The sequence below is a fragment of the Lemur catta genome, chromosome 14 (assembly GCF_020740605.2).
Source record: "Lemur catta isolate mLemCat1 chromosome 14, mLemCat1.pri, whole genome shotgun sequence".
Lineage (NCBI taxonomy): Eukaryota > Metazoa > Chordata > Mammalia > Primates > Lemuridae > Lemur > Lemur catta.
In genome coordinates, this window is record NC_059141.1 from 6,237,860 (window position 1) to 6,264,579 (window position 26,720).

General features: G+C 41.5%; 1 protein-coding gene across 1 annotated transcript; it reads left to right on the forward strand.

The window, feature by feature from the left end:
• Nucleotides 1-4,597: 4,597 nt before the first annotated feature.
• On the forward strand, nt 4,598-25,323 carry OAT (ornithine aminotransferase). The gene is made up of 11 exons (XM_045568019.1): nt 4,598-4,683; nt 9,827-9,913; nt 11,287-11,514; nt 14,868-15,092; nt 15,194-15,289; nt 18,355-18,482; nt 19,089-19,211; nt 19,494-19,622; nt 20,489-20,602; nt 22,416-22,560; nt 24,257-25,323. Exons 3-11 carry the CDS (start codon nt 11,316-11,318, stop codon nt 24,415-24,417), a joined length of 1,320 nt encoding a protein of 439 aa, XP_045423975.1. The 5' UTR covers nt 4,598-4,683; nt 9,827-9,913; nt 11,287-11,315; the 3' UTR covers nt 24,418-25,323.
• Nucleotides 25,324-26,720: the final 1,397 nt, after the last annotated feature.

Genomic DNA, 26,720 nt, shown 5'->3' on the forward strand with positions numbered 1-26,720 from the left:
CTAGCACTTTGGGAGGCTGAGGCAGGAGGATCTCTTGAGGCCAGGAGTTCGAGATCAGCCTGAGTGAAACTGAGACCCTCTTCTCCACAAACTATAGAAAAATGAGTGGTGGTGCATGCCTGCAGTCCCAGCTACCAGGGAAGCTGAGGCAGAAGGATGCCTTGAGCAGGAGTTTGTGGTTACAGTGAACTATGATGATGCCACTGTACTCTAGTCCTGGGTGACAGAGTGAGACCCTGTCTCAAAAAAAAAAAAAAAAAGAAAAGCTTTGGCACTCAAAGTTCACCTTCACAGAAACAATAAAAAAAAAATCATTGCAAAATACACTGAGCTTCTTAGTATCTAAGTAGATAAGGATGTAAATGTTTAACGAATACTTGAAATTTATCTTATTTTATTTTTTAATTAATGAGCAACGTAATATTTTCCAAACAAATGCTGCTTCTAACTCACTCTTTAAATTTTCATCAAAAATTTTCATTTAACCTTTTTTGCGTTTAGTCTAAATTCTGACTTTCTGATTAAATGTTTCCAACATGGAACATGATGGGGCAGAACACCTGGCTTCTTGGCTGCGTCCGTGACCTATTTCATAACACTGGTGGGGCCCTTTACCTTGGAGTTTTGGATTTCTTTGTCTTTAGAAGTGTTAGATTAGGTCTTTAAGGCTCTCTCCTCAGCTCAAAGTCTATTCTGTGTTTACATCTCTAATTCATATGTTAATAATAAATATAAAACATATTTATTATTTTTCAATATTGAGAATTAGATGATTTTTTTTTAGCTCCATGAAAGAAATCTCTTTTTAAACGTTTGCTATTAAGCTGATTTAAATAGCCTCACCCCCAACTTGGTGAGCTGAATCCGCCTGGTCGTCCTCCATCCTTCTGGTGTGTGCTGTTCTCTTTCCCTTACCCGGTCTATAGGCGCACAGTGTCTCTGGCCACAGCCCCCCAGCTCCCAAGGGTCATCTGAGAGGCTCTCCTCCAGGTGTTATGCCCCATCCTGAGAACTGGTACATCTCCTCTCTAGCACACAACTTTACAAACTTATCAGGCCCAGGTGACATTTCTTCAGCAGCGACAATTACCAAGGTACCAAGGTGTTAATGGACAATAATTGCTTTGAAATCTCCTTCCTTCAGCTCAAGCTTCTGGGGCTTTAATCTGAATGGCTGTTACTCTTGCAGGGGTGGAATCTCAGAACTCTATCTGCCTCTAATTCCCGCTCAGGGGAATAAAGGCAAGTAGTGACAAGTGTAGAACAGAAATTTCTACCAAAAGCAACTGTAGAGATGGGTGCTAGGAGGTCATAAAAATCCTGCAAAACAGGCTCTGCCTTCAGTCTGGTTGGGAAGATAAGACATTGATGGATAAACAGAGCTAGAGAGCTAGGTGAGTTAAATAATGACTGCAGGCAGCCACAAGACTAAGGAGGAGGAAGAGACCCCTGCAACCACCAGACTAAGGAAGAGAAAGAGTCAGGGAGAGTCTCACATGGGAAGGGCAGGGGTTGCAGCCAGAATCCTTTGCTAGAGTTTGGCCGAGGGGGAGAGAAGAATAAATATCCCTGGCAGGCACATCCTCATAGTAGGACCCATATTTTAACTGCAAATTTTCTGAGTCTCTGCCTGTGGTTCCCAATTCAGACTTAAGTTCAGAACTTTTACTATCCTTCTCCCACTGTCCTTGCAGCCTTGTTTAACTTGGCTCCTGCCAAATCCCTGCCACTCTGGACTTAAGGAGATTACTCTTCTCCAGACATAAATACCTGCCCCAACCGAATGCGGTGGCAGGAAGAGGGACGAATCACGCCTGCTGCCCAGTGTTCTGCTGGGAAGACATCTTTTAGGGTGAATACAATCTGGAAAAAAATTTCTCCTGCTGTGTAAAAGTCACCACACACTTATTTCCTCAGTTTCCTTATCAGTTTTCCTCCTTGGCTTTTAGTTTGGATTTTCCTTTTTAATCATTTGAAGCCCAAGTGCATGTAGGCAATACTAGTGATAAGTCATAATGAGTAAGACAACGAAGGAAGTAATGGAACGCAAGAGGACTGCATAACCCATAAATTGATTTTCTGGTCACTAAATAAGTCAGAGCTGCCTGCATAAGAAAATCAAGTATTCTTTCCTTTTTTATACAGTTGCAGCTTTTTTAGATGGTCAAAGTTGCAAGATTTCTGTTCATACCTGTTGCAGGACCATTTCCTGAACTTCTTCCTTATGGAAGGGACTCACGGTCTTGCTTGATGTGAACTAAGGCACTCAAGGGACATCTGTTGAATGAACTGATGAAATTAATTTAGGTTTTAGATATCTGCCATGAGCACCAGTCTTTATAACTGCAAGTTCTTCAGTCTTTATGGTTCCTGTATAGTTAATTACTTAAATTATTAATAGTTTTAGAGGCTCAAAAATCTTTGTACTATATACTCTACCCTTATATATTTCTAGATGGTACTAATAAACTGCATACAAATAAAGCAGCTCTATTTCTTGGTTGAAAACAAGCAGCTTTCAAGTTCAGGTCTCCCTGTCAAGGCCACACTATGCTGAAAGCAACTAACAACTGCTAGTAGAGAAACCATAACATATTATCATGCTCTTTGTACCCATTGCATTTTTCTGATAAGAAAGAAGAGATAAAACCCAGACATTCTCAGCAGTTTCTTGCATATAAAAACTATTGCCTTAAAGAACACCTTATCTGTGAGTCCAAACACATTGCAACATATTTTCGTGTTACACCTAGGTCTTGAGTGTCATACCCCTCCTGAATTCACCTGCTCCAACTTGCCAGGGCATAACTGGCAATTCCTGGGCTCTGTAAGAGTTCTAATAGCTGGGCTTGGCTCCACACACCTAACCAGGACCGTGCAGAAGCCATTCCTCTCTGAGCCCTTGGGCAGAACAACCTAACATGCAGGAAGATAATCACACTGTACTCTGTGCTGTGGATGAACAACCAAGGAATAAATGGCAAAGTTCTGCAGGCCATAACAATCTGAGCAAGTGACCTTGGCCTAGAGCAGGTTGAGCCCAGGAGTCCCTTTTGGTGTCTTGCTGTACACATCTGCAGATGTTGGCAGCTCTGCCTCTGTGCCCACATCTCTTCCTTGCCCCTACCAGATAACATGGACTTGACTTTCTGCTCAGCTCAGACTTATCGCAGCCAGTTATGTGTGTTGAATGTCTTCCAGTTGCTTCTTCCAATTGTTTGGTGTTCCAGGAGGCTGACCTGTAGAGATTGCCTTAAAGCAGCGGTCCCCAACCTTTTTGACACTAGGGACCAGTTTAGTGGAAGGCAGTTTTTCCACAGACGGATGGGGTGGTGGGTGGTGGGAGGGGGGCGTCACCCCCTCAGCTCCATCTCAGATCATCAGGCGTTGGATTCTCATGGGGAGCGCCCAACCCGGAATGCTCACATGTGCAGTTTGCAGTGGGGTTTGTGCTCCTATGAGGGTCTGATGCTGCTGCTGATTTGATGGGGTCAGGGCTTGGGCAGTGATGCGAGCGATGGGGAGCGGCTGTGGGTGCCGGTGGGACTTCCCTTGCTTGCCCTAAAGGGGGGTTGGGGACCCCAGCCTTAAAGGACTCCCTGGCAGATGCTTATCACCCAGCTCCCTCTCTGTGGGGTCACTGATGACCGCAGCCCAGGTAGGTGGCCTCTCCTCACATTCCTTCTCTCTTTGTGTCCTAGAAACCTCACTTCTAGCCCTTTAGGCCTAGGGTTGATAACGGCCCTCCCTGGTGCACTGGCCCCAGGTTACTTCTCCATCCTTTGTGGTTTACGTGCCCACATTTACATAAATGCCCAAATTGAAGTGTACCATCTGTTTGTGGCTGGGACCCCGACTGATCACCGTGGCCCAGTGGAATGTGGTGCCTGCAGCTGTCGGCGCCCTCTGAGAGTGGGTGGCACACGGGACGGACGGCCCCTACTTGTGGGCAGTCGCTTCCCCTCTCTGGGTCTCTGTTTCCCAATATGTAACATAAATGTAGACGAAACGATGCCCAAGTCCCTTCCGATTCTAACATGAGATTGTCCCGGAATATCCATTTTGAGTCCCGAGGTTTCCATCTGGATGTGGAAGGCATCACAGGCCACTCTGCCGTCACGGAAGTATTTGACGGCAGCGACGAGCAGGTGGGCGGTGCAGTCTCCAGCGGCGGCAATGACTGCGGCGTGGACTCAGCTCAGCGCCGCGCACATCAGGGTCGAGGGCCCGGGCTGCAGCAGCTGTGTCCGGACAGGGCTGGCGGCGGTGCCCGCAAGGCTCCGCGACGGAAGGGGCTGGAGGTCGCGCCCGGCCCACGCAGCGAGCGCGCGGAGGCCCCACAGGCTTTTCCTCCTCGCGGGGCTCCGTCCTCTCGCCAGCAAAGGGCGGACGGTGGTCCCTGGGGTCCTGCCGGGAACCGCCCGGGGCAGGCAGGCGCCTGAGGCCCCGAGGCGAGAGCGCGGCCTTAACCCGGGGTCACTGGGGTGGTCGGCGGCGCGCGGCGGGGCGGGGGGCGGCGGGCGGGGCCCTCGCGATTGGTGCCCAGCCGTCCGCTCCAGCCAATGGGCGGCGAGGGCGTCCCGGGGGCGGGGCGAAGCCGTGCTTTAAGCCTGCGTGACGCGCCGCCGTCGCCCCGGCCCTCCGTCGACGTCCCGAGACCCGGTTGTGTTCCGCCGCCGTCAGGTACCCGCGGGCGCCGCGGTGCTGCGGCTCTGGCCCGGCCGGGGGGCCCCGACGGCGGCTGGCGAGGCAGGCGGGCGTGGGGCGGCCCCGGGCCGGGTTCCAGGGAGCGGGCAGAGGGGGCGCGCCGGGCCTCGGTCGGACCCGAGGTTCCGCTTACTCCGCGGGCGGCTCGGACCCGCGGCCTGGAGACCCCGGCCGGCGCGCGGCCTCGGCAGGCAGGGGCACGGCGCATCCCGGCCGGAGGCCTGAGCCCCGGGTTCCTGGCGTAGAGCGGCGGGCGGGCGGGCGAGGGAGCAGGAAGCAGAGAGAGGCTGTGGATGTGGCACCTCCGCCTGCCAGACCGGGCGGAGCCGGCCGGCCCTCTCTCCCGCGGCCTGCGGGTGCCGGGCCCCGGCCCCACCCCGGCCCCACCTCTGCGGAGGCCCCACCTCTCGCGCCGCGGGGTTTACGGGAAGGAGGCCTTTGGGGCGCCGGGCACAGCGGGCACCCTCGGGTCCTGGGGTGGGCAAGGAGGGTACATTCTGGACACAGGGGACTGCGCAGTAAACGGGCTGGAGGCAGTGATGGAGAATTTGACAGAGGTCCAACTGTCCCGGGCGTCTCCTGGGCCCTGTGGCTAAACCTGCCTATCGCTCCCCTCCCCCAACCCCCGACCTACAGCTGTGGACAGATGTTAAGGGGGATGTAACTGTAAAGATGTTACAGTTGTTCTACAGCAACGTGTAGGTCAATTAGATGGTGTCGAGATTGGGGCCAACAGGACTTTCAGCATGAAGCCCTCATCCTTAGGAGTTCTTTGCAAACATTGCTGAGCATCAGTAACTCCAACTTGAATTCACTGAGCACTTGTCCTCAGTGACCTTCGGTCTCTTCCCTTTGTCACTCTATATCTTACCCTCCCCTCTTGGTGTTCCGTTTTTACCTCAGATAAGTTAAGGGGGAAAAGCAAGAGTGACTTTGAAATGAAGTGGCTTTTAAGAAATTACCAGTCTCCCAGTTTTTCTCAGTTCTACCTCTCCTTCCGGGATCTTAAGAGTTTCTGTAGGAAAACTAATCCTTTCAATTGAACCTGGAACTGTTTTTTAGATTATAATCTATTGGAATCTTATCCATTTGAAATAAACAGTAGACTCCTTTCATTAGAATATCCTGGTTCCGTCTTTAGAGAATCTAGTTCTTCCCCCGCCACCAAATTCATAAGTTGAAATAGCTCTTGACTATGAAAAAGATATAGAATCCCTTTAGTAAAAGCAAAATTTAAATTAAAAAGCTTATTGTTTGGGGTTTACAGTTTTTCACGGTGTTTAAGATTAGTTTTGCATCTCCTCTCTCAAAGAAAAACCCAGTTTAACTTTAAATAGTAAAAATTCTTAAGAAGGCATTAAAATCGTGATGAATGGACTGGTTTGGAGGTGTGTGGAGGGCGAGGTGCCGTTGACCCAATCCTTTTTCAGAAGTAATGCTTTAGTTGTTTGCCAATGATGCACTTGAGTTGAATTTCAGCTAGAGTACTGATTACGTAAAAAAAAAAAAACTCCTGTTGGCAGAATTAAAAAAAAAAAAAGGCCTGTATTTGTGAATGGTTACGTCAAGAAAAGTAAATATTTGACAAAAATAGCAAACCAAATTTACTCCTCAAGTTGAATATTTTAAGTGGCTTTTGGATGACTGACTTTACACTGATTATTTGTTTAGAGAAATCTAAGAAAATAATATTTAATAGTGTAGACTAAATTAACTGTTCAAAATGCAGCCTTTTATGGGAATTCTTGTACGTGTGTGCTGAAGCAGATAGGAATGGTGAGATGGGGAAGGGAGTAATGGTAGCTTCAAGGACTCTGTTAATTATGAGGATCACTTAAAACTTGCAGTGTTAAAATTTCACCTTGTCAGTAGTAATTTGTTCTTATTTCTAGGATCTGAGTGTGGGCCTTAGTTAAATGCTGGACAGCAGACTGGAACACATTATTTTGACCTTTGAAGGCCATTAATCTAATGAAGTGAACTCCTGGTGAAAAGATTAGTTATTCCAGATGAGGTCAGAGTGATCACTGCCTTTTAGAATTAGACTCAATTCTGTTAGGGATAGGTGAGTTCGTGATCTCACTTGGTCACTTGCTACCTTGACTCCCTCAATAGTCCTAAGTGTGTTTAGCATTGACCTCATTCATTTGACAAAGAATGCCAACAGAATGGTGAACCTGGGTAGGTTCTAGGGATGCAAAGTGAATTTTGAGATAAAATTACTGTCTGTTTAAGGAGCTTAGAGTCTAGTAGGGGGACAGACATGAAAACAAGTGTCCTGAAGTGTTAGGACTGGTGACAAAAGTCTGCAAAGTCTTCTGGAGGGACTTATGTGGTAAATTCTATAGGGGAGGGTGAAAAAAAGCTAGTGTGTGTAGTATTTATGCATAGAAAAAAAAGTCAATGGTTATCCAATAAGTATGAAATCGCAGATAATTTTCTTGTCTGTGTTTTCTAATTTTTTATCAACAAAAATTTTACTCTTTAAGAAAAACCAATTTAAAAAAGAAAACATGGCCCTGTTGATTTTTATATTTCAGAAACTGGCTAGATCCCTTGTGAATTTAAGGGCAGAAGGAAACTAAATGAGTGGCCATTTTGTGCTAGGTTTGGCACTTTAACATTAACTCACTTAATCCTCAGTAAAGCTTCAACCTCGGTTTACAAATGGGGAAATCGTAGCTCAGACTGACAAACTGTCCAGAGATACTCTTTAAGAGCCACATACAGAGTTTAAATCCTGGTCTCCAAACTCTGTGGACTTTCCTTTCTATTCTCTTGGTTTTTCAAACTGTTTTGGAAGAAGAAATTATTGATGTTGGCTATATTTAAGCAGATCTTAATTCTCTTCTAGTATTTCCCATATAGTGCCAAGCACAGTAACTTGAACACAGAAGGTTCTTTAATAGAAGTGTGTTTACAGGATTCTGGTATATCATGATGCATCCAACTTCTGACCTTTCTCAATTGAATTAAATATCCAGACTTCATCTTTAAAAACCCTAAGAATAAAAATTTGTAATGTTTTGAATGTTACTAGGTTATAATTATCCTTTAATAAAACTGCCTGAACTCAGCAGATAAATGGATTTTTTGTCTCATTTCTGTTCTGAATTAGCTGAGCAAATAACTCTTATATAAAATGAGAGTGTTGAATTTAATCTCAAAGGTTCTTTTCACTTGCAGTCTTTCATAATTAAGGTGCTATGCAGAGGGTTTTAGTAATTTTTTAATACCTCATTTTTTTTTTCTCTCAGTGTTTGGTACTAGTGAAGTCACAGAGCTGTAGACCTTGATTATGAAATCATCATACAGAATAGTTATTATTTTAAAATTTGACCCTGTTCCCTAGAAACAGGTGAACTTTCAAGTGTGATCATAATTAAGGCTGCACTTCCTTTAGGAGTAGTGACTTCTACTTTTCTTTAGCCATACTCTGTTTTCTCAAAGCTTATCAAATCCTTTCTTTTTCTCTTAGTTTTGTTTGTTGCCTGGAGTTTCTCTTTGTCTAATGTGACAACCCTGGCAGACATCCAGTTTCATTTTCAATAACATTTTTTTCTCATTAAAAATGTAATTCATGATCATTGTAGAAAATGTGGAAAGTACAGAATAGTAGAAAGATATCCACAATGACGTTTTTGTGCCTTTCCTTATAGTTTTTCCGTATATTTTTTGCATGGTTGAACATCTTATATATATGATTTTATTTTCTTCACTTAAACATATCCTAAAACATCTCTTCATGTCATTAAAATTTTATTTTAAATGGCTGCACTGTTTGTCATTATGTTGAACCATTCTCATATTGTTGAACATCTTTTATGGGTGTTTCTTCACATTCCTATTTCTTTATAAAAGAGCTTGGGAGTGAAATTACTGGTCTGAGTACAAACACATGACTTTTATTATGGCTCTAATTCTTTTCAGAAAGTTGTTTCAGTATGGAGTATTGCGTATGCGATATTGTGAAATATATATTTCCTCTTCAACCCTGTTTCTGCCTTGCAACTTCTAAAATCCTTAGAATCTCCAAAATGCTGCCTTTTTGTATGCTGATGGTGACTGGTGGCTGGCAGCCCCTAGGCAGCTTCAGGATGGGGCCTGGTCTCCTGAAACACCTAGGCAAGACTAGAGGGTTGGGACTTTCAGCCCCATCCCCCAGCCTCCCTGGAGGGGCGAGGGACTCAAGGTTAAGTTGATTGCCAGTGGCTTAATCAATATTGCCTACCTAATGAAACCTCCATAAAAGGCCCCAAAGGACAGGGTTCAGAGGCCTTCCAACTAAGTGGAGGATCCTAGAGGATGGCACACCCGGGAGGGCTAGAAAGCTCTGCGCTCCTTCCCCCATACTTCTACCTATTTATGCATCTCCTCCACTGTATCTTTGGTAATATCCTTTATAATAAACTGGTAAACGTGTTTCCCTGAGTTCTGGGAGCCACTCCAGCTAATTAATCGAACCCAAAGAGAAGGTCGTGGGAACCTCAACTTGAAGCCAGTTGGTCAGAAGTTCCTGAGGTCCACACTTGAGACTGGTCGGAAGGGGGGAGGCTGACTTGTGGGACTGAGCCCTCAATCTGTGGGATCTGACACTATCTCCATGTAGAATAGTGTCAGTGTCAGAACTGAATTGGAGGACACCCAGCTGGGGCCCGCCATAGCATTGATTGCTTGCTTGATGTGTGGGGAAAAAACCCCATCCATTTGACCACAGAAATCTTCACAGTTGATTGTTGTGTTGGTGTGAAAGCAGAGGAGAAATGGGGTTTCAGATTTTCCACACCCACACAGTCTCAGAGTGTTTTATTGCTAATTTGTTAGCAAAAAGTAATGTCCTTTTTTATTTGGTCAAACATAATTAATTCAGACTGAGTAGAACATAAAGAGCCCAAGAAAGAAATTGTAGATTAATGTTTTAGACTTAGCAATAGTATTTTGGGAAAGTTCTGTCTAGAACAATTAGACATTTTTGCCAGCAGCCATCTCCAATCTAATGGTTCTATATCACTTTTTTTTGCTTCTTGGTACCTACCCTTATGAGATAAAATCCGGTGAAAGTGTTATGGACCTTCTTAGAAAACTATACCTTTACTTACACTTCTGCCTTTTATTTCAGGAGATATTGGACCCTCTGAATACTGTCCCTTCATCTCTGAATAAAAATCTGTATTCTAGTCTGAGCTGTGGGAAGAAAGGATTGTTGGTAAGTCTTTGGCAAACCGGAATGCTGGATTTTGTTTAGTAATTTTGAATTCTTGAACATACTGGATTTACTGGGTAGCGCCAAGTTGAAAGGGAAGCAAGCCAAGCTCCAAGTATTTTGTTTTGCTAATTTGGCAGCTCACATCGAGAGTGCTGTGAGATTATGCATGGTTTGACTTGTCATTGATAGAGTTCTGTTGAAACATGAATAACTAGTCTTTTAAAAAATAAGTATAGATGTACTAAGTATGCCTAGTTTTTGGCAACTTTCTCCTAATCTTGAATTTATCTTTAAACTTTTTTTTTCACCCAGACATGATTCCTGTGCTTTCTAATTGCCTTTTTATTCTTAGTTTCTTTCATAGCTTACTTTTTATGGCTTATAGTGATGCTTAATGCTAAATTGGACACAGGTATGTGAAGCCCTGTGGTGGGGGCTGGTTTCAGGGCTGGAGGCGACTGGGGAGTCTTGCCAGGACTCTGAAATATACAGATATGTTGGAGTAAATGCAGGCATGCTCAGTGATGGTTTTATTACTAACATTCATACAAGTAACTTACTGTGTTTTGATGTTTTCTAGTTCCCAATTACCTTTTTGTCCTTCAAACGATTGCTTTTATGCTGTAATCTTTTGGGGATAAGTTTTATAGAAACAACCATCCTGGTAGAATAGTTGTTTCTTTTGGGAATTGCTTTTGGAAATTTTTAAAAAACTATTTTACATTTATATACTTTTTTGGTATATTGAACTTAATTGTAAAAGCTCTTCAAAGCTATTATGAATTACAAAACATTTTTTCTGTAGTGTTTTTGCCTTTCACCTTTGTTTATGATAAATTTGACCTATAGAAGTTTTAGATATTTGTGGCTAAATAACAGATTTTACCTTTTATGGTTTCTATCTTTGGTGTTAAGCTCTTCCCATCTCCCAAAAGTCAACTTTTTCCCCTCCACACCTGTTCTTTCTCTTTTAGGATGGCCGCGTTATCTTTGTAGAAAGCAAATCCTTAATTGCTTCACTCTCCACGGACAAGGACTAAAGAGTTCTCAGTCCTTGTGTCTCCTAGCCCATGACTGCTCTGGCAGCTGCCTTCTGATTGGTTCCCCCTGAGCCTAGTCTCTACCCAAAGGTTGTAACTGCCCAGTAGCATCATGCTGGGTAGTGTTGGACTAGACGGTCATAGATCCTCAAATACTTAGTGCTTGCATCAACTCTGGAGAGACTCTCACCCTTATTGATTGAGATGAAGTTGTACTCTGTTGCTCAGGGTGGCCTCCTGCCTCAGCCTCCCAAGTAGATGGGGCTGCAGGCAGGCACTACTGTGTCTGGCTCAAGATTCTCACTCTTAATGCCTTCTCTTTTCTTTGGACAGGTCTGTGGTTTTCCTGCTTGAAGGACACAATGTTTTCCAAACTAGCACATTTGCAGAAGGTTGTGGTGCTTGGTCGTGGAATTCATTCTTCAGTGGCTTCTGCTACATCTGTTGCAACTAAAAAAACAGTCCAAGGCCCTCCAACCTCTGAATATATATTTGAAAGGGAATCTAAATATGGTGCACACAATTACCATCCTTTACCTGTAGCCCTGGAGAGAGGAAAAGGTATATTTCATATTAATCCACTCCCTCCTTTTTTGCTTGAGAGCTTTTATAAAAATTAATTGCTTTTATATTTTCTCAGCATATATTTTTCCAGATGTATTTAATGTCTATAGTGCAGATACAGTTAATTCAGCCTTTATTCAGTGTCTAGTGCTGCCGTGTCATGTGCGGTGGGGGCTGCAAAGATGACCTCGTTTAGTCTTTGTCATGGTGTACCTCACTATGGGAATGCAAGGAAAATAAGGGAAGTACTATAATATTGCTATCCTTTTTTCTTTTAATTTTTATTTTGGCATAATTTTAGACTCAGAGAAAGAAAAGTTGTAACAGTAGTACTAAACATTTTCTTTTACTCTTTACCCAGATTTCCCAAGTGCTAACATTCTACTGCTTTTGTTTTACTATGTTATCTCTCGTCTCATCTCCCAATTCCACATACTGTACATTTGTTTTCTGAACTGTTTGAGAGGAGGTTGCAGACGTGACACCTCTTTACTCGTAAATGCTTAGTGTTTGTCCTAAAACATGAAGACTTTCTCTTTTATAACCATAGTGTAATTATCAAAATCAGGAATTTAACACTTGATAATGGCACTCTGTTTAATCTAGAGACCTAATCCAGATTTCATTTGTTGTCCTTTTTTATAACAAAAAACCTTAGATTGTGAATTGTATTCACTTGTCAGGTTTAATCTTTTTTAACCCAGAGCTTTCTTTGTCTTCTTGGCCTTGATATTTTTGAAGTGTATAGGCCCATAATTTTGTAGAATGCACCTCAGTTTGGGGTTGGCTGTTGTTTCCGCATGACCAGAATCAAGTTGCATACCTTTGCATGGCGCTGTTGTGCCTCACCTCAAGAGACATGTCTGCTCGTTCCATGTTGCCCATGGTCATTTCCATCGCCTGGTAAGGTCGCGTCTGCCAGGCTTCTCCACTGCAGAGTTGCTGTTCTTCCCTTTGTATTAAGTATCTTTTTGGGGACATAATTTGGGACTCTGCAGATATCCTTTTAGTCATGAAATTTTCACTCAAAATTTTAGCATGCATTAATGATTGTTGCTTGAATAAACTATGGTAGTTGCCAAATAGTGTTTTAATCTGCAATTTGAAATAACAGCCTTAATCAAATGAAACCAAAGTTTATTACTTAGCTTTATGCCAGAAGATGACAATATAAGAGTATTTGTCTTACACAATCATTAGTATGTAATTTATGTGGGCCCAGTACTATAATATATTTTCTTTTTTTTTTTTTTTTTTTTTATAGAGACAAGGTCTTGCTCTGTTGCCCAGGCTGGAGTGCAGTGGCATAATCGTAGTTCACTGTAACCTCAAACTCCTGGGCTCAAGCTATCCTCCTGCCTCGGCCTCCCGAGAGTAGCTGGGACTACAGGTGTGCAACACCACACCCAGCTAATTATCCCAGGCTGGTCTTAACCTCCTGGCCTCAAGCAGTCCTTCTGCCTTGGTTTCCCAAAGTGCTGGGTTTACAGGTGTGAGCTACTATGCCCACTAGACATACCTTCTTTTGAATAAATGAAAATCTAGATTCATGTATTATAAATTTGGAAACAGTTTGTTTTATAAAAATACTCTTTACCAACATTTGCGGAGTGTGGACTCTAGGAGTCTGGTTCCTTGGGTTCAAGTCCCTTTTCCATGTGTACCAGCTTGGGCTAGTTACTAATCTAAGCCTCAGTTTCCTTAACCTCTGTACAGCAGAGATGGTATCTCTTATAAAGGGGTTTTTGATGAGATAGGTATGAATGCACCTAATACAGTATGGTATGTGGTAAAAGGTAGGTGTTCACGAGCCCCCCACCCCCAATTCATTTTAATATCTGTAGTCAATGTTTTTCTTATTGTTATACACATAACAGGTAACATAAAATTTACCATTTTGAGCATTCAATTCAGTGGCATTTTGTACATTCATAATGTTGTGTAACCATCAGCTCTGTCTAGTTTCAGAACTTTTTCATTACCCTAAAAGGAAACCCATACTCATTAAGCCTTCACTCCCTATTCCCCCTCCTCATAGCCGATGGCAGCCACTAATCTGCTTTCTGGCTTTTTATGAATTTGCCTATTCTGGACATTCACATAAATGGAATTATATAATATGTGGCCTTTTGTGTCTGGATTATTTCTTTTTTTTTAATTTTTATATATTTTTTTTAAAGAGGGGTTCTCGCTCTTGCTCAGGCTGGTCTCAAACTCCTGAGCTCAAGCAGTCCTTCCACCTCAACCTTCCAGAATGCTAGGATTACAGGCGTGAGCCACCATACCTGGCCGTGTCTGGCTTCTTTCACCTTTCCTAATGTTTTCAAGGTTCATTCGTTGATGTAGCATGCATCAGGACTTCCTTCCTTTTTATGGCTGAGTAACATTCCATCGTATGGAGAGACCACATTTTGTTGACCACTCATCAGTTGATGGCATTTGGGTTGTTTCCACTTTTGGGCTATCGTGAATAGTGCTGCTATGAACATTCAGGAACCAGTATCTGAGTCTCTGATTTAAATTCTTTTGGGATATACCTAGGAGTAGAATTGCTGAGTCATATGGTAATTATATGTTGAACTTGTTGAGGAACTGCCAAACTGTTTTCCATAGTGGCAGAATCATTTTATATTCCCGCTGGCAATGGTTCTAATTTCTTCACATCCTTGCCAAAACTTGGGGTTTTGTTTGTTTGTTTTGTTTTGTTTTAATTATAACCATCCTAGGGAGTGTGTAGGATGGTATCTCATTGTGGTTTTGATTTGCATTTTCCTAATGACTAGTGATGCTGAGTGTCTTTTCATGTACTTTCTAGCTATTTGTGTATATCTTTGTTGGAGAAATATCTATTCCAGTCTTTGCCTGTTTTTTAATTGGGTTATTTGTCTTTATATTGTTGACTTGTAAGAGTTCTGGATACTAGATTTGCAACTAGATACACGATTTGCAATTATTTTTCTCCCATTCTATTTTTCCCCCATTCTGTGGGTTGTTATAGTCTACTTCTCATGATTTTTTGTCTGTTATATGTAATTTCCCTGGCTTTTAAAATCTAATTTTGGCTCCTAAGTGTTAGAATTAGGTAAAGGTTTTACTCCAGAGTTTATAACCTTTTTGTGTTATTTTTATTAAATGTGTATTTTGAAGCTGGACAGATAAAATACAATTCTTAATAATTCCTTATAAACCAAAGTTCATTATGCCTGAGCTAAAACAAGCCTTAACTATAAATATATATTAAATAGAGGTTCACAGATAAGCATTCAGAGGGCTTGCTAGCAGTCCTAATCTTTGGACTTTATGTCACATAGTAGTTTTCTAAAATTATTTTCCTTCCTCATATATTTTAGGTGTTTACCTGTGGGATGTAGAAGGCAGAAAATATTTTGACTTCCTGAGTTCTTACAGTGCTGTCAACCAAGGGCATTGTCACCCCAAGATTGTGAATGCCCTAAAGAGTCAAGTGGACAAACTGACTTTAACGTCCAGGGCTTTCTATAACAACGTGCTTGGTGAATACGAGGAGTACATCACTAAACTTTTCAACTACCACAAAGTTCTCCCTATGAATACAGGTAAAGCATGTCTTTGTTTTGGTACATACCCAGGAAAATAACTTTTTATTTTCTGATAATTTAAAACATTTTTTAAATCTGAAAATGATCCCCCCTGGCAGGAGTAGAGGCTGGAGAGACTGCCTGCAAACTGGCTCGTAAATGGGGCTATTCTGTGAAGGGAATTCCGAAATACAAAGCAAAGATTGTTTTTGCAGGTATGTGAAATTAAATGTTAACTGCTATGATTTATTGATGAAACATTTCTAATATGTTTGTCTGGTATATGATATGTAAACATTTCATAAAAATTAATGAGCGATTTCTTCTTCTTGGGTTTATTTCTAAGTTATTTCTTCATATGTGGGGTTTTTCTTTCTTAACTCCCTACTCTTATCTCCCTGTAATGAGTGACTCTGTGGTTTGATTTCTCATCTGCTTATCAGATTTTTTCCCATAGCAGTTTTCTAGGTAATTAGATAGTCTGGTTTGCTGGTAGAGGGTTTTAGTTAGGTGTTAGGAGTGGGTGAAGTCAGAGTTGAGCCATGTCCTACGTGTAGGATATGAGGTTTGAGTATTGCTATCAGATGTGCTGTTGTGCCATGTTGTTCTTAGAAGTACTGGGAAGAGGAGGCCTGGTGTTGCTTTTGTTATACTTCTGGACTAGTTGAGAGGAATAATTTGAATTCTGGTTAGGGAGACTAACAGTTAATTAGGAAGATATAATCTGACTTTTGGATTGTTTATATTCAAATGATAGGTTCTGACCTCTTTTTTAAGCTTTAATTTTTATTTTGATTGATTGATTGATTGATTGAAATAGAGTCTTGCTCTGTTGGCCTGGGTAGAGTGCAGTGATGTCATCATAGCTCACTGCAACCTCAAACTCCTGGGCTCAAGCAATCCTCTTGCCTCAGCCTCCTGAGTAGCTGGGACTACAGGCAAGCGCCTCGATGCCCAGCTAATTTTTCTATTTTCAGTAGAGACAAGGTCTTGCTTGTTGCTCAGGCTGGTCTTGAACTCCTAACCTCAAGCAGTCCTCCTACCTTGGCCTCCCAGAGTGCTAAGATTATAGGTGTGAGCCACCACCCCTGGCCTTAAGCTTTAATTTAAAAAAAAAATTTTTTTGTAGAGAAAGGGGCCTCTCCCTATGTTGACCAGGCTGGTCTGGGACTCCTGGCTTAGGGCCATGAGTCAAGCCTATAAACCCAATACTTTGGAAGGCCGAGACAGGAGAATCATTTGAGGCCAGGAGTTCAAGACTAGCCTGGGCAACAGAAGGAGACCTTGTTTATACAAAAAATAAAAATCAAAAAAGATTTAAAAAAATAACATTAAAAAAGCCCAGGCCGGGCGTGGTGGCTCACGCCTGTAATCCTAGCTCTCTGGAAGACCAAGGCGGGTGGATTGCTCGAGGTCAGGAGTTCGAGACCAGCCTGAGCGAGACCCTGTCTCTACTAAAAATAGAAATAAATTATCTGGACAACTAAAAATATATATAGAAAAAATTAGCCAGGCGTGGTGGCGCATGCCTGTAGTCCCAGCTACTCAGGAGGCTGAGGCAGTAGGATCGCTTAAGCCCAGGAGTCTGAGGTTGCTGTGAGCTAGGCTGACGCCACAGCACTCACTCTAGCCCAGGCAACAAAGTAAGACTGTCTCAAAAAAAAAAAAAAAAAAAAAAAAAGAAAAAAAGCCCAAAGTATGCATAAATTTGTGACTGTACATGGTCAAAGTTCATTCTTGTGATAGTTGAAATCATTAAATATTCTGCCTTGTAAATGGATGCAGTTAAATTATAAACCCCTTAATATAATAGAATCCAGAGTTCGCCTGATGGCCAGGTATTTGAGATGACAGATTAGTATTCCCCAAGAAGAAATCTTTGTACAACTCTTTAACTTGCCATTTTATTTTATTTCATTTGAAGGTATTATGGGGGTACAGTAACTTGCCATTTTCAAATCTTGTGCCTTAGTTGTAGGATAACGTAACTATTTCTTGCAAACAAAAATGGTATTTCTGGTGATTTTCATTCTTATAGACTGTGTCCAGTCTCTTTCATAATAGCAAAGGGTGCAAACATGTTATCACCCGAGTATTGAAAGAAGCTGGTGAGTAAGTGGGGTGGAGAGACAGAGGAGAACAAGCCGAACTGTAAGCCCCTCGTACCTGCAGGGTGGGCCATGGAGGATGAGCTTCCTGAGGCTAGGTCGGGGAGAGCAGATAGGCTCATGGTCTCATCAGTGCCTTTTTCTTAAGCAAGCCTAGGCAAATCAATATGCTGTTGTTTGTGGAAGAGTAAAAGACGGGATTATTCGTAGGTGAGAGATATAGGTGAAAGAGGCTTTGCAAGGGTAGTATTTGGAAATGCCATGAAGCCAAAAATACAATAATCCAGTACTGAGTTAATTGAGTCGCTGCTGGCGGAGATGGTGAGAAGATATAAAAACATCCTTAATTTGGGTGAACCCCTAGCCGCTCTCTTATTCTACATTGTTTCTTTCCTTCTTGAATTTAACCCAATCTGAAATTCTCTAGCTCACTTGCTCTACTTGCTCTGTGGTAGGTGTTTCTTCCCTACTAGAAAGGAAGCTCCTTGAGGGCAGGGAGCTTGCCAGTTGTGGTCACTGTTCATCCCCAATACCTGGAACAGTGCCTGACATAGTATGTCCTCAGTCATCTTTATTAATGGATAAAAAATGTCCCCAAAGAAGGGCAGCTGTCTGTCATTTAGCATTATAAAGAATTATAATATTAAGGAAGACAAAATAGAATGTATTTGCCTGAGGCTCTTTTCTCCAAATGAAATTGAAAATGTATTCTGTAGTTAGGTTGTAGTGCTGGATTTTTAAAAGGAAAACTGCTAGATTCTCTGTGGTACTGTCTTTCTCATATCATGTCATATCATAAATGCACGTTCTCTAGAAAACATGCATTGAACACCTCAGTTGTTAGGGTTTGGTACAGAGTTTGGATTATTGAAAGAAAAGTAAGTTGTCTATCCTTAGGGGCTATATATTCCAATCAAGAGGCTCAGTAGAGAAGTTCCTAACATAGCAATTGCAAGGCCAGACCTAGTGGTCTTATGTTATACGAACTGTTAGGAACCATGGTGTCTGATATCAGATTTTGTTTTAACAGTGGTGAGCTCACTGACGGTTTGCTAAAGCAAACCCTTGATTTATTTTTTTTAGACAAACTTCCCATGGTATTTTGGGGGGCACAGTGCCTATTGAATCTGGAGATTTCTTTGAAATAATCACTGTTTGTTTCTCCTTTCTAGCTGGAAACTTTTGGGGTAGGACTTTGTCTGCTATCTCCAGTTCCACGGACCCAACCAGTTATGATGGTTTTGGACCATTTATGCCAGGATTTGAAATCATTCCATATAATGATCTGTCTGCACTGGAGGTACTTCACTAGTATCGTGGTACTTAGCTCAGAGTAAATAGAAGTTAATCCTGTTAAGTATATGGATTAAAAATACATTACATAACAGTGATGAAAATTTATCTCATTTAGCTTGGACCAAGATTTCAGGCTTGTTTTTAGTAATGGACAGTTAGTGTCCAACACAGGGAAAACTGGGTTCTGTGATGTAATCCTTACAAATGACCCAGCCACTTTGGATTTCTATCGTTCATAACAGTTAACTTGGGTATTACCTGTTTAATTACTAGGTAAAATTTCTGTTTTCCATTAGATTTTTAAAGTTACAAAGTGGAAGACTTTTGTAAGAAAGCCTTAAAATGGCTTTAAAAGGCCATTTATTTTAAGTTTTATTTATAATACATTTATGTATTAGGAAGTATAGGTTGGTGTGATTTAAAGCTGAAGTATTTGGAGCTTCTGTTAATTTAATGTCAGTGAAAAATATCGTACTTGTGAAGTCAGAATGTAAGTTAGTGCAAAAACTTGATTTGCATACTTAACCGGGTAATATGTGGAGTATATGGTTCCAGATTTCCAAATATGGTAGAAAGGAAGTTATTAAAGTTTATTCCTCTTTCTTTGTAGCGTGCTCTTCAGGACCCAAATGTTGCCGCGTTTATGGTTGAGCCAATTCAGGGTGAAGCGGGAGTTGTTGTTCCGGACCCAGGTTACCTAGCGGGAGTGCGAGAGCTCTGCACCAGGCACCAGGTTGTCCACGTTAACTGCTCGTGATGAGGCCAAAGCGGCTCCTACCTAACTTCCCTTCTGCTAGAGGGAGATGAGGTTCTAAGAGCCTAAGAACTTTCTAGTGCTTAGAAACCTGCATAGAAGCTGACTTTTTACTATCTATGGAACACTGGCCATACCCTAGACTCTGGGCATACCCTGGCTCTAACGGGGTGGGGGGTTGGGGTGAGAAAGAAAGATTGCTATTTTCCCTGTGGAAACAAAAATGCTAATTACTGTTGTTACATTTTTTTCCCCCAATAGGTTCTGTTTATTGCTGACGAAATACAAACAGGATTGGCCAGAACTGGTAGATGGCTGGCAGTGGATCATGAAAACGTCAGACCTGATATAGTCCTTCTTGGAAAGGCCCTTTCTGGGGGCTTATACCCTGTAAGCCTAACGTCCAGCCTTTCTCTGTTGCCTGCTCTGGCAAAATATACCCCTAATGTATTTTGACATTAATTGATTGTGACAATAATGATTTTCAGATGGTTTGATTTTTTCCAAGTGTGCTGTACGTCACCTGGAATAAAACATCTGTAATAAAAACATTTTAGGATTCCAGTGTGTGACCTACTTGGTTAATTTTGATGAAAGAATTGAGTATGCCTTGGAATTTGCTATGGCATTTGATTTGAATGGAAACATTTTACCTCCAAGGACTCCTATAGATGCCTACCCTTTTTCCAGTGTTCAGAAACACAGCATTACTGATTGTTTAAAACCATGACTAATGAACACAGGGATTGAAGAAACTGATGTTTTATTCTTTTCTTGAGTTTGCTCTTCAGAGTCAATGATTGGTACTGGATTATAGGGCTCTCAAGTATAGACATTTTTGTTGAATAGACTAAACTTTTGCTGCAGAAAGTGCTCAACTTTCTTTTCTAAGCATTTGCTTTTATTTAAAATTTTTTTTTCTCCTTCATCTCCCTCTACTCCCCTCCCTACCCACCACCTAGGTGAGTGTTGTCCACTGTTTTCTAAGCATTTAAACAAAGCATTTCACCTTGAAATTGGCAAGGATTGTAAATTATATCATCACAAAAATAACTTTTCTCTTTTAGTTCCAAAATTGTACTGTGTGCCATTGGAGTGTGCCTGGTGTATTTCTCAGGTTGTTACTTGTAGTTAGGATGGGAGACACAAGCTCTTGTTTATTGGAGCAGCTTCACATAAATGTTTGTGTTCCTGGTGTGCTCCGAATAAGAACGCTTAGTGCTGAGAAATGACGTGGTGAATTTGCTGTCTTTCAGGTGTCTGCGGTGTTGTGTGACGATGAGATAATGCTGACCATCAAGCCGGGGGAGCATGGGTCCACGTACGGCGGCAATCCCCTTGGCAGCCGGGTGGCCATTGCAGCCCTTGAGGTAAACGCTGGCACAGCCATCCAATCTGTGTTTCTTTAAGTAGTGTTGAGGCGATTTTTAATTTGGGCCTACTGGTGTAAGAAGCAATTTAATAAGATTGCCAAGTATTAGAGAACACAAAGGAGAGAGGAAAGATTCCAGGATCCAGGTATTCTCAAAAAGTAATTCAGCTTTCAGTGAGGAAGATACAGCGGCAGGCGTAGTGGAGCTTGGGGCCCTGCTTAGTACTTACTCACCGCTGCTCGCTCTCGCTGAGGAGCAAGTCAGGCAGGAGGCTGCATGGCAGCCGGGGCTTCACAGATACCGGGGACACACCCGTGGAGCCAGAGGTGACGGTTCACCAAATTAGAATTACCCTAACCAGCCACAGAGTAAAATCCCCAGAGGTGTGTGTCGACGTGGTCAGAGATGCAAAGGAGAAGAATCTGAAAGTAAAGGACCAGTTTGGATGTCTGCCAAGACATTGAGACTCACTACAATGAAAACTCCTTGTGGTGAAGGCTTGGGATCACTTCCAGCTGAGACTCCACAGAGTGGAAGCGAGCCATTGACTTGCACAGTCCTCCGGGGTTGTGAGGCAGAGTACTTCCATCAGTATTGAGCCCACGAGTCGAGGCTGAAGTCACTATTGCAGATGCTTAAGTCAGCTGTTTTAATAAATTGATTACCAGTTGTTTAAAAAAAAAGGAATTTAAACCTTGGCTGAGTAGACTGGATTTCTCCCAAAGGCTTCCTGAGTTTGTAGTCACCTGAGGCGTTGCGCCTTTAGGCCCTGGCTGGCCCTCACAGAACTCTTAAGAGACAAGGTCTCGTTCTGTCACCCAGGCTGGACTGCAGTGGCGTGATCATAGCTCACTGCAACCTCAAACTCCTGGGCTCAAGTGATCCTCCTGCCTTAGACTCTTGGGTAGCTGGGACTACAGGTGCATACGACCAAGCCCAGCTAATTTTTCTTAATTTTTTTTATAGATGGGATGTTGCTGTGTTGCCCAGGCTAGTCTCAAACTCCTAGGCTCAAGTGATCCTCCCACCTTAGCCTCCGAGTGGCTGGGATTACAGGCCTGAGCTAGTGTGCCTGGATTTTTTTTTTTTTTTTTTTAGGTGTGGGTTTATAATGCTTATAGACTTATTCCTTGAGTGCTTGCTAAAGACATAAAATTATGTAATCTCTGAGGATGGACTTGTTAGGGGAAAAAGTAAAGGAAACTCTTGCAGTTTAAAAATTATGCTAGATGTGGTAGCTCATGCCTGTAATCCCAGCACTTTGGGAGGCCAAGGCAAGAAATGATCTTCCAATCACTTGAGGCCAGGAGTTTGAGACCTTCCTGGGCAACACAATGAGACTCTGTCTCTACAAAAAGTAAACTATTATTCAGGTGTCTGTAGTCCCAGCTACTCAGGAGGCTGAGGTGGGAGGATCACTTGACCCCAGGAGTTTGAGGCTGCTATGATTGTGCCACTGCACTCCAGCTTGGGCAACAGAGGAAGACCCTGTCTCGCTTAAAAAAAAATTAAGTTATATTTAGTCCATTGATGTATTCAACTAATGACAGTATGTGAATTGCATTAAACAAGTTTTAATTTTGCCATGAAAACAGATTGACAGTGGATCTGTGACTAAAGCAGGGCTCTGGGGTAGTGTATGTTTAATTGGAAATTAAACTAACACAGACTTTGAAAAATAGAAATGAAGTTAAGTTACTCTAGCCATTATCTAGTTCTGTTTTTCTTTTGCTTATAGTCCATGTTGCCCTCCAAAGAACAACAAAAAAAGGATGATCTTAACATTTGTATAATTTCCCTTTGAACATAGGTTTTGGAAGAAGAAAACCTTGCTGAAAATGCAGACAAAATGGGTTCTATCTTGAGAAATGAACTCATGAAGCTACCTGCTGATATTGTAACTGCTGTAAGAGGAAAAGGATTATTAAATGCTATTGTTATTAAAGAAACGAAAGGTATGGAGCTAAAATATTTTACTCAAGTTTTTTTTTAGGAAGACTTAAAATACACTGAGTATTTTAATTGGTTGTTGGGATCTTCTGTGTGCAACTGTTGACTGACTGGTTGACCAAATCTTTTAGGCAGAATATTATCTGACGTGGGGTTATATTAATGGTATCAGAAGTAAAGATCTTTCCTACATGAAGGCACAGTTAACGAATTTGACTTTTTTTGTTCCTTTAAGACATTTGTTTCTCTGCCTTAAGTTTAAGTGAGTCCTGCAGTACTTGGAGATTTCAGGTTATTTTCTGTTAGTAAGCCTGTACAGAACACTGGCCTTGCAAGTGTCCTCTTCGCTATCCTTCCTTCATTTTAATACTTTGTCTATCAGTAGAGGCTGTAGGAGCTATATTAATATTGATATGGGTTGGTCCGAGTGCAGTGGTGTTTACAACTAATTGATCACAACCAGTTACAGATTCCTTTGTTCTTTTTCCACTCCCACTGCTTCACTTGACCAGCCTTAAAAAAAAAAGAAAAAAGAATGATATGAATGGCAATGATGGTGTTGATCATAAAAATAATGCTAGCTGCCACTGAATTGAGCATTTGATGTTTTAGTACATCCTTTGTAACCCTTAAGGGTCCCTTGCTGCATTTTCTTGTGATAATCCCTTCTTTGAAAGCAATGATTCCAACCAACCTTGGCTGCACTTTAGAGTCACCTGGGAGCTTTTTAAAAAACAATCAAAGCCTGGCCTCACTGCAGGGATTCTGAGTCAGTGGATCTGGGGTAGGGCACGGGCATTAGCAGTGGCTTGTACATGATTCTGAAGTGCAGTCAGGGTCAAGAATGACTGCTTGTGACACGAGTCTAGCTCCACAAGCGCAGGTAGCAGATCTTTTTTAGGAGTATTCAGTGTTCACCAGGTTTTGAAGATTGCACATTCTTTGTCTCTTAATTATCTGTGTCATTCCCAAGTTCTTTTTCACTGGTTCCTCATGTGATTAATACAGCAGCCTTAGCGCATATATGTGTGTGTGTGTGTGTGTGTGTGTGCGCGCGCATGCGCGCATATATATATATATATATATTTTTTTTTTTTTGCTTGGTCCTTTTCATTTATGAAAAACCAACAAAAACTATGATGTCTAATTATACCATTAAAATCTAGTTATGAGGCTAGGCACAGTTGCTCATGTCTATAATCCCAGCGTTTTGGGAGGCTGAGGTGGGAGTTGGGAGGATTGTTTGAGGCCAGGAGTTCAAGACTAGCCTGAGCAAGAGCGAGACCCCTTCTCTACAAAAAAATAGAAAAATTAGCTGGGCATGGTGATGTGTGCCTAAATCCCAGCTACTCGGGAGGCTGAGGCAGGAGAATTGCTTGAGCCCAGGAGTTTGAGGTTGCAGTGAACTCTGATCAACTACTGCACTCTAGCCCGAAAGACAAAGCAAGACCATGTCCCCCCTCTAAAAAAGAATAAGAACAAAGCAAGCTTGTAGCTCACAGCTTCCTTCGTTTTTTTTTCTTTTTTGTGCAAATTTATGAGATACATGAGAAATTTTGTTACATGTATATAATACAAAGCTTCCTTTCTTGAGCTGGTACTGGGAATTCTATTTTGCCAGGCTGTACTTTACCCATACATATGGCAAGGGATGTTTAAACATTTATCTTTGAACATACACATTTCACTGTTTTTCTTTAGATTGTGATGCTTGGAAGGTGTGTCTGCGACTTCGAGATAATGGACTTCTGGCCAAGCCAACCCATGGCGACATCATCAGGTTTGCACCTCCGCTGGTGATCAAGGAGGATGAGATTCGAGAGTCCGTTGAAATCATTAACAAGACCATCTTGTCTTTCTGAGGGCCCTGGGAGCCTGCTAGAAACATGTTATGTGAAAGTTCTGCTCTTATTGCAGGCACATTCCACTCCTACATGTCTTCAAAGACTTTTTTTTTGAAATATATATATTTTTCAGTTGCTACATGATAGCATGACATTTATGAGCCTGCCGTTTGCTGTGCAGCATACCTGAGAGAATATAATGGCATCTGTATTCAGTGCAGTGTTTTATGTGTGTGTGATCTATCTATATATAGACAGCCATTAAATCAAGTCCTTTGGTATAATTTATATATGTTTTTATAATTTCCTTGCTGGTATATATATTTCATATTTGAAAGAGTTATCTCTGGGGTATTACATAAAAGACTTGCTTAACCTTGTAAAGTTGAATCATTGTATGGTTAATGGGTACAACAATATAGTTAGATAGAATGAAAAATATTTGATAGCACAAAGTGACTATAATCAACAATAAGTCAGGGTGTACTGTAAAGTAACTAAACCAGTGGAACTGGAATGTTCCTAACACAAAGAAATGTTAAATGCCTGAGGGGATGGATACTGCAATTACCCTGATTTGATTAATTTATATGGTATGCCTGTATCATGACATATGTACTTTGTAAAGATATACAACTATTCTGTACCCATAATAATTAAAAATAAAAAATTTCTAAAAAAGTTGAATCATTGGAATAATTAAATTTTAGGAAGGATTAATGGTTAAACATAGATGAAATGCTAGTTTTAAGTAAACTTCATATTGGCCAACATCAGGGTATATTCTTATGGATGTCATTATTTGGAAATAAGAATTAATGTTTAACATTGGTAAATTATATTTTAAGTGCTTGATTATAATTTGTAAAAAAAAGTTTATTTTCAATGTTTCTTTAAATTTAAAATAAAGCTCATATTTCTAATACCTAATTTTGTGATTACTGTTGACCTAAAAGGAAGGGGCTGAGGAAGAATTAATATAGAGAGTTTATATTGGGCCGAGGTTGAGGACTGCAGCCCTGGATACCTTGAAGGTGCTCAGGAAAACAAAGGAGAGACTCCATTTTTAAAGAAAAAAAGGACAAATCAGGAGAGGGGGCGATTACAAAAGTTGTTCATCAGGAATTCTTGGCTTATAGAAACCACGCTGGCTAGTGATTGGTTATACATTGTTGAACTGCAGGGTGTGGCACTGTGTGTCTCCTAAGAGTCAGTCTCTTAGCAAGTGGCTTCCAGTTATTTGCCCAAGGGGGAGTGAGATGGGGCTGGTGTTTCTTTCCAGTGCCTCTCTGAGCCTGATCATTGAAAAGGGCTTGAATTCCTCAGATAAAAATTTCTTTCTCTTCCCACATCAATGTGCTATTACTGCAGTGTCATCAGTTACCTAACATTTTTAAGCTCTGAGACTGTTCTTACCTTGTTTTATCCCATATGTTTTCTAAGAGCATTTCAGCTTGCTTTGGTGATCTATAGAAAAATAGAAATTATAAATAGAAAATACATCTGGAAGATAAAAGTCTCATACATCCCTTTCAAAATAATGGCTTTTTTCCCATGCGTATACTCATATTTATCATTTGTATTAAACTTGTCCCTTTTATATATGGTGTTTTGCAGCCTTTTTTTTTTTTTTTTTTTACCAGAACAGAACATTTTGGGTGTTTTTCCATGTTGGAAATTATAAGGTTATCTCATTCTCAGATGACTAGTATTTCATAATGTGGGATACATTGTAATTTCATCTCGTATTAGGGGGCCATTTGACTTGTTTTGGGGTTTTCATTCTTTAAATAAAGCTTGTGACTGCCTTATATTTTTGCACAATGGTGTGGGTGTTTCTGTGGAGTAAATCCCTGGAAGTGACTTGCTGTTCAGAAGGAATGAAGTTTTCAATTTAAATGTACCAATTGTTCCCTGCCTCCCCCCAGTTCTAACAAGTAACTCTCTTAGCAGCCAGAGAGTTGGGTCTTTGGTACTCTGGCTAATCTTCTGTCACTTACTAAGTTTAAATGTGTGAGCAGTTACAGGAAGGCCTGCTCATAACCGATTGCGGTTGGGGTGGCACCCAGGCCAGGTAATTTTGAAACTCCCCAGGGGATGCAAGTTTGAGAACCTGTCTTAGGAATCTTACAAAAATGCAGATTCTGATTCCTGTGTTATGTACAAAGGTACTTTAGATTCTGCATTTCCAATAATTTTCTGGGGATGTACTAGCTGCCTTAGCGCATATGGTCATTGTCAGGAGTCAGTTTAATTTGCACTCAGTAATTCTCTGGCATCAGAGAAGGCCTGAAGGCCAGATGATCTTAACAAATCAACAG

What these genes read in the sequence shown, in the direction of transcription:
- OAT (XM_045568019.1), top strand. Translation starts at nt 11,316, where the DNA reads ATGTTTTCCAAACTAGCACATTTGCAGAAGGTTGTGGTGCTTGGTCGT. An exon ending in TGGCCATTGCAGCCCTTGAG is followed by an intron (nt 20,603 to 22,415) that starts GTAAACGCTGGC and finishes CTTTGAACATAG; the next exon opens with GTTTTGGAAGAAGAAAACCT. An exon ending in TGTTATTAAAGAAACGAAAG is followed by an intron (nt 22,561 to 24,256) that starts GTATGGAGCTAA and finishes GTTTTTCTTTAG; the next exon opens with ATTGTGATGCTTGGAAGGTG.